Genomic DNA, 13,264 nt, shown 5'->3' with positions numbered 1-13,264 from the left:
GCTGGAGGTCTAGCTCTGAATTTGTTGAGTTTAGCTCTATCTCTCTACATATGTAACCATCATGAAATCACATCACTATTTCCAATTCTAACCCAACAACATGAGATTCATTCTGGATTATTTTTCCCCTTTACATATTTATAATCACCTCTCTTACTTAAGAAAGCTTACAATCACCCTCCTTAAGTCATTTACTTATTGGATCAATTCTCTGGTATGTGTTCTCATTTATCTCTGCCTTAACCTTCTCCCTTATATACCAACCCTCCTCCTCCAACTGAGATTCAGGTACCTGGTACTGGACAACTCTTCTGGAAGTCTCTCTACTCTGAAGAAATCTGACATCTTTCATGGCTTTTACTTCCTCATTCCACTTAGACTCTGCCTCTGCCATGTTAAGCTTCTCCCCTCGTTTGGAACTGTAATGGTGACTTTCTGAATCTACTCAGTTTTTCAAAGAGATTGCTACCTCATTCCTATAGGTATGAACGTCCCTCTGAAATGAAGATTCAGGAAGGAAAGTATGATGGTTAAAATTATTGTTTTTGAGCTCTGGTGGCCTAGTGGCAAGAAGCTGCATTGCAATCCCAGAGGTACACGGTTTGAATCCACCAGATGCTCTGAGGAAGGATCTCCTCCTGTACCAGTCAGATCTGATTTGACAGTACACACACACACACACACACACACACACACAAAACAATAAAATAAAATTTAAAAAAAACTTAAAAAAAATAAAGTTATGTGTTTTCATGGCTGGGTAATAGGAGCCAATTGATTGGTCAAACATCAATCAAGATGCTGTTATGAAAGAATTTAAAATTATTAAATCTGCTTAAGTGGATCTTAAAGTTTTTCTTTTCCCTTATTGACATTGAGTTAGAACTCATTCATAGATGACCTTTCAGTGAGTTTTCTGAGGCTGTGTATCTAAATAGAATTGCCTTCCCATTATATATAACTTTCAAAATAATATCCAACCATAAAGGACTGTTTAAGTGTTATTTCTTCCATAAAGTCCTTCTTATCCCTTTTCAGCCATAAATTATTATGGATAATATAAATAATGATAATAATAGCAACATGAGTTCTAATAGCTGCCATTTTTCAAAAGTTTCTTACTAAAGATACTTTATTTGTATACTTTTATGTATTACTTTTTATTCAGCAAAGTAATTCTTTTCCACCCCATTTCCATTTTACATATAAGAAAACTCAAGAGCAAAGAAGTTCGGTAAATTGTTCAATGCCTAACAATTAATCTATAACAGAGGCACAGTTTTAAGCTAGGGCTATCTGAATACCAGGTTAACATTAGTTACACTGGGTTACAACCATTGCTTATCTCATTTGCCAACAGCAACTCTGTCCTTTTCCTATGGACAAAGCACACTTTGCATATTTTATTTTAAATTTCACCCATTATTTAAAATCGTCGATGTTACAGAACGACAAGGATTATATCAGTTCAGTTTCATATTGTCATCACCAGTAAACCTTACTTACATATGAAGACATTCTGTAGGAGGCGGAGGAATTAATCACGGACTGACAGGAAGGAAAGCGCATAACACTGGCTTTGCCACAGTCAACAGGATATTTTTTGCCTTTATTTTATATTGATTTGCATACACAATTGACTTACAATTGTGTTTCATTCATATACATTGTATTTCACACATTCCTTCATTCACACTGTGTTTCAAACAATCATGAAATGGTAAATTTTATTCCTTTAAAGTGAAGTTTTCATATTTCTAAAAGATGCTGATAAGATTATATTAATATTTCGAATATGTATCCAACTAGAGGGAGCTCTGGTGACACAGTTCATTCATTGGAAGCTGCACGCTAATTCAAACGTCACACTTCTCTGGTGGTTGGAATCCACTAGAGACTGTGAAAATCTACAGGCCCTGTCACCATTAAAAACAACAAAAAGACTAATCTAAAAATGGCCTAAAACTACCAAATACAAAACAACAGTTCCTATACTATTTAGTGTCATCTTTACAATTCTATTGGACTTTAAGTAATCTACTTTTGTTATTGTCGGAATCAAGATCATTCATACCTGTTTAACAGCTATGCTATAGACCAGAGTAGGACTGTTCTAAGCATTTCCAAGGTTGTAATCATTACAGAAGGCTGATACATAACTTATGGCTCAAAAGAGCCACTGGTGGGTTGGAACCAATGACCTTTGATTACCAGAGGACACTTAAACACTGAACCACCAGGGATTCTTCAAAAAGCAGTAGTTTTGCTTTTAGGTTCCATGAAGTTAAGCACTTCTCATAGAGACACTCTGAACAACAGATCTGAAACTTTCCCCATCTTGGGTCAGCTTCATAATTTCTGGTCTACTTGAGCCCACTGCTGTAGAGAATTGGGTATATGTTTGTTTCTAACAGGTTCTAACTATTCATGTTCTTAAGATTAAAAAAAAAATATCTTTTAATATGGTATATTTTTTTCCATCTCTTTCTCGTCTTCACAAAATTCCATGCATTTGATGTAATTATTGCCTAAACACTTTCTCCATTAATTACCATATCTAAACTCTTTTTATCCTTTTACTGATAAAGTTCTTTACTTACAGTATGCATCTCTAGAAGGTAAACTTTTATATTGTAAGAATACTCAAGCAAGCTAGCAAGAAAGACAACAGGAATTTTCTGTTCTTAGGTTGGTACTGATTTTATTGTCATTTTTTTCAAGTATAATATAGCAATTTTAGGACAACTTCTAGAATGGCTCTATTAAACTTCTTTCTTTCCCCACGTTCTATTGAGTTACAGCCTTTTTTTTTTTTTTTTTTTAGTTACAGCTTTGAATCGACAATATTGCTAATAAGGTAAAGCAGTATTCAATCAGATGGGCCTGAGGTCAACTTCTTTTCTGTAGGTAGAATGTTCTCACAGTTTACCCTTTCTATGTCTTTAACCTTTTACTCAATGCTGTTTCTACTTTACTACCACCATTCTCTAAAGGAAGGCAGGTTGCCTAGTAGCCATTGCCAAGCGAAAGGTGCATGGTGTGAATCTACCAGCTGTGCCACGGAAGAAAGACTAGTAATCTCCTCCTATGCAGTTTGCTGCCTCTAAAAAGCCACTGGAGGGTCAGCTGTGGCTTGGTTCCATCTCAAAGACAAACAATCTCTCTCTCTCTCTATATATATACACACACACACACACAGAGATATAATTTTGATAAATGTCAATAGTTGTAGAGGGAATTCAGGCCTTTTGTTCATAGGGTCCCTATAAGTCTTGAGTTGTAGAGGGAATTCAGGTCTTTTTTCATAGGGTCCCTATAAGTTGTGCTCAACTCGAAGGCAATTAACAATAACATGTGTGTGTGTGTATGCGTGTGTTTGTGTGTGTGTGTGTGTTATATATAAAACTTTATTTTTATTGTCTAATCTTTATTTTCATTTTGTTCCAATGTCTAACACATACTCTCAAATGTCTTATCTTGTCTACTCTACAGTGAACATTCAGGTTTGTAAGCCAGAATTACCCATATATTAGATGTAGAAAGAGGACAGAAATATGAATAGGTAATGGATAAATAGAATTGCTTCAGAACTCCATAGAGACTAATTATAATAATGAATCAAAGTATAATTATGCAAGTACCTAAATGAACAACTAATTCTTATGATGTTCTAAAAAGTGTTCTCAACATATCCTTTTAGCAGTATTTTAAATCTTTAAGTAGTCCCGCATCCTCTAATAAGTGTAGGCTCAGGGAATAGGTAAACTTTTCATGTTTTACCCTATACCTGTTACATCACTAAAGGAAGCATCAAGTAATAATTTAGAAGTGTTCTCTATTAGCATTAATAACAAATTTTCAAATAATTTTTTAAGTGAATTTAATTTTGTACTTCCACAGCTCTGTGACTTTTGGGATTTCTTTTAACGCCTTATAACTGTTCTCAAATATCTTTAGAGATGTGTGATACAGATACATCGTGGAAAGAAGGTAAATTGAGGCTCTGATACTGGTATTCTGAGAAGGCTTATGTCTGGAAATTAGAATTGATTATCAAAGAGTTAAGAATAGTTCAAGGTGAGTAAACTGTAAATAATGGGCTTGTGCTGAATATTTGCTTTCCTTCAAAGGAGATCCTGTAAAGTGCAAAGTAGAGAGTGCTAAATTGACATCAAGCTTGGAAAAGTAGAGAGTAAGTGAAAAAAAAAAGGAATGCCCTTAATGAGAAAGGTGGCCGCAGTAATTGCAGTTATGGGCTTGTATATGATGAAGACTGGGAGGTTGGTGCAGAATAGGGCAAGATTTTGATCTATTATTAATATAAGACATAGTGAATTAAGGGCACCTAACACACAATCACGCACACTCCATAGGATGATGGTGATGATAATGGTGATAATGGTAATGGTAATCCAATTAAAAGGTTCTACATGAAAACGACAAAATTAAAACACATTGACTAATGATGTCAGAGAAGTTTTTGTTAGTAAATTTTGGCAAGTATTTTGTCTTTGAGTTATTTTCTTTCTTGGAATATTTAACAGAATTTTAATCATTTATCCATCATGTTCTCTATTCAGGATACAAACAATAAAAAGTAATTTCCTTTGGTGTCTCTCCTAAAACACACTGTACTCTTAATTTCAATTAAATCCTTAGAACATGCTCTTGATACTGAAATGTGAGTTTCAATAGCAAATGAAACATAGAATACAGTCAAAAGAATGGCAGTGATTAAGCTAAAGACATAAATTTAGCTACATTTTCTATTTGCCATTATTTTGAGCATAAGAGGGAATATCATAATCAGCAGAAGAAAATAGAGCAAATATTTAGACAGATGAGAATTAAACTCAATTCAAATTGCTAGGTGTTATCAACTTGGTTCCAAATCAGTGACTGTATGTACAATAGAAGGAAATACTCCCTGGTCCTGTGTTATCCTCACAATCATTGACATTTTTCAGCCTATTGTTGCAGCCATTCTGTCGACCCATCTCAATGACAGTCTTCCTCTTTTTCATTGACCTACCACTTTTACAAGTATGTTTTCCCCAGGGCTTTTCCTCTCCTCATAACATGATAAAGAAGGGAGATGAAGTCTCACCATCCCCATGTCTAAAGGGCATTCTAAGCATACTACTTCCAAAACATCTTTTGTTCTTCTTCTGGGTGTTCTTGGTGTATTCAACAGTGTTCACCAATACTACAATTCAAATGGCTTAGTTCTTTGGTTTCCTTTGTTTACTCTTCAACTCTTACGGGTGTATAAGGTGACAGAAAATTTTATGGCTTGTGGAAGGTACACCTTAGTCCTCAAAGTGATATCCTGTTCCTTAGCACTTGACAGAGGTCCTTTCAGCAAAAAGGTGGGGTTAACTTTCTTCTGTGGGACCTGATAGTGGATACAAGTAAAATGAAATTGTAAACAACTTAAATGTTTTTTCCATGATGTTTCTTTATTGGTCCAGTTGTGAAGATTTAGGTTTTCTTTGTTTTAAAATATAATCCACATTGAAGACTGCAATCTTTGATCAAAAGTAGTAAGCACTTCAAGTCTTCTTCGTTTTTATCAAGCAAGGTTGTGTCACTTGCATATTTTAGATTGTTAATGAGTCTTCCTTCCTCCAGTCCTGATGTTTCATTCTACTTTATGTAGCTCAGATTTTTGGATTATTTCTTCTGAATACGTATTGAATTAATGGAAAGATATGACTCTGACTCATTCCCTTTCTAATTTCAAGCTCTTATTTTGTTTGAATGACTGCTTCTTATTCTATGTGAAGGCTCTGCATGAGCAAAATTCAATTCTCTGGGCTTCCCATTCTAATCTAAAATTTGTTATGAGTCACACAGTCAAATCCCTTTGCATTGGCAATAAAGCAGAGATAAACATCTTTCTGGTATACCTCAAATTCAAGTATATACACCGATAAGTTTCAAAACTGTTGGCACTACTGTAACTAGTTGACTAAATTTAATGCCAAAACATATACCTTTAACTCTGTTTATACTGAATGGGCAACTCGGCAAATATTTATTGAACCTATTATGAGTCTGGACCATGTACTTGTCCGCAGTATATACTTATGTATAAGACAATTATTAAGTCACAAACTTAGGTAAGCATTTTTTAAGCTTTACACAATTAAAGGGAAAATATTATAAAATAGGAGCTGATCACAAAAATAACCAGAGAATCAAAAGTTTTATAGAAACATACTGAATTTCAAGAGAATCAAGTTTGCCAATAAAACTGGTATAGATATTGACATAAAGCTTATGAAAGGAAGCCCTCAACTCTTCAGTAACTATAGCTACGATTGTGGGGATGGAGATCTGGGAAGGTTCTGACTGAAAGACATAAGAAAGACAAGATTCTCTCAGGTGAACCACCCCAAGATGAAGCCAGGCACTTTCAAGATCATCTTTATTCAGCCTCCAGAGTCAGGCAGGGCTAGTCTGCTGATACAAATTGGCCTGGGGAGGGAGAGCTCACCTTATCCAGTGCAGGGAAATTTCAATGAGGCCAGTGAGCTCAATCTTGCAAATTCTCAAGGATCTCCAACACATTCAACATTATTCTACCTATAGGCGTTTACTTTTTAAATGCCTTAATCTTTTTTTTTTAAATTAAAACCAACCCACCTACATAAATCCATTCAAATCTAATAATAAAATACAAAAAGTTTAATCATTATGGCTTAAGAGAATTTTAATCTAATTTTATAACTATGAAATGTCAATCTTATTCTTCCCCAGAAGGTGCCCTCATGTCCTAACTAAGTTATTAAGTCTAGGTCATCTTCATTATGAAGTATGTCTTCAAAACACAACTACCTTAAAAGAGAAAATTTCTGAAGATATATCTATTTTGTTTGAAAACACTCTAACAGAAAACATTTTAATTTTATCTGGAAAAAATTCATACCAAGGCTGACTAATTTACATGGTGCTAGTTTAAAATGATGTCAGGCAATAAGTTGATATTCCCTTAATAAGTGTGATTTGCCTATATGAAAAATGCAAATTGTTGCCAAATCATGCACATAATAAACGTTTGTTTGTGTGTATCTATTTCTTTCAAAACGGCATAACAGAAATTATGTTCTTCTGAAATAACAAATAATAAGAAAAGCAGTGATGCAAAAACAGTATCAGTTAACCTTTATTTTGTTGTTATGTACTGTTGATTCAGAACCGATTCATAGTTGACCCTTCAGAGGATTTTCAGAGACAGTAAATTGCATGGGAGGAAAATTCTCCACTGAGCCGCTGGTGGATTTAAACCACGTGCTTTTGGGCTGGCAGCAGACTTATTAATAAACCACCAAAGCTCCCTAACTCTGATGTAGTACTTGTATAATGACAGGCACTGTTCAAGCACTTTACTCAAGTTTTAAAAATTTATCACAAAAATAAAGGCTTAGGCAAAGGTTTCCCCCCTTATTTTTATCATGTTAGATTAAATACTTTTTCACAGTGCCAAATAATCAGTAAGAAATAGAGTGAGGATTTGAGCCCAGATAGTTTGGGGCCAGAGTCTTTTCCTTTACTTACTACACCACATTACCAACTTTATGGGCAGAAGTACAGCAAAGTTGTTATTACTGAACAACACAGAACTATCACAAATTCCACTCTTTCTTCTTGTCTCTGACAAGTAGGCAAACATTCTCAGTCACATGATAAGAGTTATTAGTATGATCTCAATCTTCCTATCACCTACATAAATATTATATTTATTATTATATTTATTTGTTTTGAGAGGATAAAAAAAAAAGCACTTAAAATTACTCATGGTAAAGTAGATAACGGGATAAGAATAGTAGCTGCAGCTATCTTTTGTCAGTCACAGATGTGCATCCGCACACTACCTAAAGAATTGTCTGGGAGGCTGATGGAAGACTTTTTTACATTTCTGGGACTGTCTTAAATCTGAAAAGCAAAATGAATACACACCAGAATTGATTTTTTTCCGTTATAATCTAACCTATAACTATTAACTTATATTTTTAAATAAATAATTTCTTGGACATAATATGCATTAAAATAAGTAATAAGCACTTCCTTGGTTTCTCTTTTGTTTCCTTAGTTTGCTTTCCTTTTTAAAGTATGTTGAGATATCTTAATTCTTGACATAAGTGTATTTTCCCTTCCCTCTGAAACCTCTTTATTGCTTCTCATGAGTCAGAGGAAAACAGTCTTTCTTTATTGCCTTTACAAATCAAGAGTTAAACACAAATGCTTAATTGAGCAGATTGATGATTAGATGGAGAAAAATGATGGAAGGAAACATGCCAGCACAAACAGAATATGGCCATTCATTTTAAGTCCAAACAAATTGACTATTGCTCATGAATGTGGGTCTAATGCTAATTCTAGCAGCAAATCACAGAGAATCAACCCTCTGAGGAGGGCCCAGTCAGCACGCAGGAAGCTTGTTCTTGCTTCTCTTGCTAGAATACACCAAGTAGCTTTCTGTCTCTTTCTCTCTCTTTCTCATTAGCACACTGAAATAACTCTTAAATGCAGGAATATAAGAAGATACAGGAAACTGCTCCTTCATTCTGAGCACTTGTACTCTTTCAAAGAAGAAAACATTTTCTCTTTTCAGAAAATAGAGGACTAAACCATAATATGCTGATGCAATAGAGATACCTTGATCCTTAGCCATCACATATCCAATTTCCTGGTATAAATTATGTTAATGTGAAAAAGAAATGACATAATTTTTAATCAGACTGCCTTATTGTTGCAAATATAGACCAGTCTCCACACCTACACTATTATGTGAGATCAAGCTAGTTTGATTCTTTGTTTTATACCACGGAGAACAATCAAGGCTTTTAAATAAGCAACTTTCTATTTTGAGCTGATATTACTGAGCTTTTCCTAGTACATTGGCTGATCAGCAGTATTAGGCCTTTCAGATTCTGAATGGCAAGAAGTAAAGCCCTGCTAAAGTTTCCTAAATCCTTCCTAGGCTCATAACAAGATTCTTCCAGTCAAGTACTGAAGCAGGGGAAAGAGCAGCCCATTACATGCAAAAGACACTCAAGTGACGCCCAGGAGTTGGCTGGCTGTTAACTGGGTCCTACTACAAATGCTCTGTAATCGAAATGCCACATTTAATTAGCCCTGAAGCAGAGGACAAAGCTCTTTCATTTTAGAGGGAGGAAAATGGAGTTTACAAAAGAAAGAAGGAAACATCTTACCTTTTGTAGCAATTCGTACACACTGAGTTTTGGTTTCCTGTTGGAGTAAAAAGGAAAGAAAATAGTCAGTGCACAGATAATATGCCCTATTAAACGAACTACAGCTATTATGAAGACCAATCTGAGGTCATAAAATAGGATTAGAAAGAACAAAATTTTAACAATTTTCCCCCCACATGTGGTTCAGAGAGATAACACCCCCCCCCCACACACACACACAAACACCTCTCTGGGAAAAAAAAATCCAGTATTTTCAAAGATAAAGATATCTATTTTTAACTTGTAATGAAAAAGTCTCTCGTATCTGGAATAATTGGTATAGTATTCTATTTGCATTGACTGTACTTTATGAGCTTTCACAAACTGTGTTTGCAAAGCTAACATGAATCAGATGCGGAAATAAATCTCATTTTCACCTTTTATCTGTGCACTCAGACTCTTCTCACTTGGAGTCTAGCTTGATTAAAGGGTTAAACCACAATAGTTAGAGAGCTCATCAAGAAATTGTAGCAAAACTACACTCACTCATGCTTTAAAAAACATTAATTGTTAGAGGGAAACGTTTTCCACTGTAAGTTATTTTCCTTCTCTTATAAGGCAGATGGAGTAGAGAAAGAAGAAGGTGGAGAGGAGAGGGATTACTTTAAACTTTCATTTTTCATGTTTATATTTCTAGTGGTCTAAGGGAATAGTAGGTGTTGGGACACACACATTGATATTGGTTTGTTCTACCTTCTGCGCTGCATATTACCAGAATCCAGTTTATTTAATGTTTATTTTTTTAATATGCAAGATGTTGCAAAAAAATGCACGAGTCAATGCATAGGAGAGGCTATCTGCTGCCAAAATAGATTTATAACTGCATCTTGAATCGTGGAGTGTGCATTTTTTTAAATTAAAAAAATAAAGATTTATTGAAGGATGAAAAATGCTTCTTGAAACAGGAAACACACAAAAATATAGGTAAAGTGCTGCGGTGTGTTCAAAATTGTAGAAAAATAATTCAGTTATATCAAGAGAAAAAAAAATAAAGGAATGTGCTTATTGGATGGGTGTGGGCTAGGGCTAGCACAGTAGAAAATTACAGGGATTTTTATGCTCATCATAAACATTTCCCAACAGAGTGAAAAGAAAACCTATTGACTGGGGGGAGAGGGGGAACAACCCAAAAACATTTGGCAATATCATTACAGAAAAGGGTTTCATATCAAAAGTTTATAGGATCCTACAGGGCTTCCACAAGAAAAAAGACTAGGAACACAATAAGAAAATGAGGGAAAGACATGGAAAGAATTTTCATGGAGGAAGTTATTCAGATGGCCAACAGACACACAAAGAAAAACTCAAAATCACTGACAATAAAAGAGATGCAAATCAAAACCACAATAAGACACCATCTCACCCCTGTGGCAGTGGCAAAGTTTAACAGGACAGTAAGTAATAAATGTTGGAGAGGATGTGGTAAGATAGGAACTCTTATACACTATTGGTGGGATTGAGCTGAACATAGGGAAGCTTTGGTGGGCTGGTAGTAAGAAGTTGTGGTTCAGTCCCAAAGGTATGCAGTTTGAATCCAACAGATGCTCTACATGAAAAGGAGGGGCAATCTCCTCCTGTGCCAGTTGGAGTCAATGTAACGGTACACAACAAGAAAAAAAGAAAAGAAAAAAAAAAGCTGAACATAGAAATTCCATTACTGGTGTTACGTGCCATCAAGTCGCCTGTGACGCATTGTAACCCTATGTACAGCAGCTCTGAACTTTGACATGTCCTGAGCCAATCTCACTAATTCTGATACACCAACCCCCATTGTCCCAGTCACTGTATCAATCCATCTTATCCAGGGTCTTCCTTTCATGCAATGTCCATCCACCTTTCCAAGCATGATGGTCTTCTCCAATGACACGTCTCTCCTGACCACCTGCCCACAGTATGTGACACGTAGCTTCAAAATCATAGCCTCAAAGGAGAGACTTGGTTTCACCCTTTCTAAGACATACTTATTTGTTTTCTTGGTGGTCCATGGTATGTTCAAGACTCTTCTCCAGCACCACAACTTGAATGTATCATGCATCAATTCTTCTTCTATCATCCTTAGTCACTGTTCAATTCTCCGATGCATACCATGTAATCACGCAGACCATGGCCTGGATTAGATGTGTTTTAGTCTGTAGATTGACATCATTGCTTTTCAGCACTCTGGAGAGTTTCCTAACAGTAGATATTCCCAATTCAATTTGTCTTTTGATTTCCTGTCTGCTGGTGTTAGGAGTGGTGATTGTAGAGCTGAGTAAACTGTAATTGATAATAATCTCAATCTCTTCTGCATCCAACATGATGTTGCTAATTGGCCCAATGGTGATAATTTTTGTCTTCTGGATGTTAAGCTTCAATTCATATTGAAGACTACAGTCCTTCAACTTCTGTAGCAAGCACTTCAGGTAGCCTTCAGCTTCAGAAAGCAAGGTTGTGTCATATGCATAATGTATGTTGTTGATGAGTCGTGATGCCATATTCCTTTTCATAAATAGGACCCAGCTATTCCACTGCTTGGAATATACTCTGAGAAAATAAGAACTGAGGCACAAATGGAAATTTGTACACCGATATTCACAGCAGTGTTATTCACCATCACTAGAATATGGAAACAACCCAAATTTCCAACCACAATTGAATGGACTGAGAAATTATGATACAGTCACACTATGAAATACTACACAGTATGCAGGAGCAATGATTTTGTAAGCATTACATAACTTGGGAGGGATGGGAAAACATTATGCTAAGTGAACTAACTCAGTCCCGTAAGGACAAATACTGTATAAGACCACCATTGTAGAATGTGTATAAGGATTCATGGTGGGGGAGGGTGGGAGCAGAGGGGTGATGATGGGCAAGCAGGAGGGTTTAATCATTGGGTCACACAATATGATGGGTGGAACGAGGGATGGGTGAAGAAAATGGGAAAGATAGAGTATGAAAAACAATGTACACTAATTTTGTCATTAAACCAATATAAAATAAACATTTTACTTAAAAAAATTCAATTATAATCCTAAAATATCAGTAAATTAATTGGTTACAACCCAAGATAAAGTCAATACAATATTCTTTCAAGAATAATTGAATGCATTTTCTATAACAATTATATGCTTGCCTCTCCCCTTATCAAAAATGTGTTTTTTTTTTTTTTTTTTATGCTTGCCTCTCCCCTTATCAAAAATGTGTTTTTTTTTTACTTACTATGTTAAGAAACCAAAAGTTTATGTTTCTTGTAAGTAAACTGCATGGTTTTAAAATGAGACATAACAAAGTACTGACAAAATTAGTAATTAACAAAATGTGCATTTCTACTAATCCTCTAAGATGCCTTCATAGTAAACTGCAAGAGACTATTTCCCATTCCAGTAAATGTTCAATGACATTTCGATTGCCTAAAAGCAATTGTTCTAGTGGCATAGAGGTAGGAAGCTGTGCTGTAATTCCAAAGGCACGCTGTTCTCATCCACCAGCTGTTCCCCAAGAGAAGGATGGAAACTCTCCTCCTGCGTGATTTACTGCCTCTCTAAGTCTGATGAAGGATCAGCTCTGAGTCAGTTCCAACTTGACAAAACACAACATGAACAAAAGCAACCACAGTTACATAAGCAAAGGCAGCCTTGGATGGTGAACGCCACAGAAATTTATAAACTCTTTGCTGAGATTACTAAAATACACTGTTGCTATTCTACTTTTTGATTATACTATAATGTAGATATATTAGTAATTAGAAGAGAGAATTCATATCAAAGCATTTGAATAGTTCCAGAAAAAAAAAATCCTTTGTAAATAACAGGCATTCATTAACACTCTTCTTATATCAAAGATGAAATAACAAAAGTTAATTTGGAATCTATCACATCCTTAAAGATAAAACTAAAACACAAAGCTATATGTTCTACCCCAATGCTATTATTTTCTATATTTTATTAATTTTCATAAACATTTACAGAGATTTTGGGTTTCCATTCATTCATTGTTGCACTATTCTCTCTACCCTCCTCCCA

The 13,264-nt window shown here is 35.2% G+C and overlaps 1 protein-coding gene across 4 annotated transcripts in view; it reads right to left on the bottom strand.

Annotated features, from left to right (window-relative positions):
• The window catches only part of PTPRK (protein tyrosine phosphatase, receptor type, K), an 801,885-nt gene that overhangs the window by 143,895 nt on the left and 644,726 nt on the right, over nt 1–13,264 (bottom strand). For all 4 annotated transcript variants that reach the window (XM_006884996.1, XM_006884997.1, XM_006884995.1 and 1 more), the window contains exon 13: nt 9,219–9,255. In XM_006884996.1, coding sequence (XP_006885058.1) covers nt 9,219–9,255 — 37 coding nt within the window. The remainder of the gene's footprint in view (nt 1–9,218; nt 9,256–13,264) is intronic.

Source organism: Elephantulus edwardii, unplaced genomic scaffold (assembly GCF_000299155.1).
Source record: "Elephantulus edwardii isolate Elephantulus edwardi_28Jun2011 unplaced genomic scaffold, EleEdw1.0 scaffold00039, whole genome shotgun sequence".
Classification (NCBI taxonomy): domain Eukaryota; kingdom Metazoa; phylum Chordata; class Mammalia; order Macroscelidea; family Macroscelididae; genus Elephantulus; species Elephantulus edwardii.
Note: the sequence above shows the minus strand (reverse complement) of the source record. Positions and strands in the feature narration are given on the sequence as shown.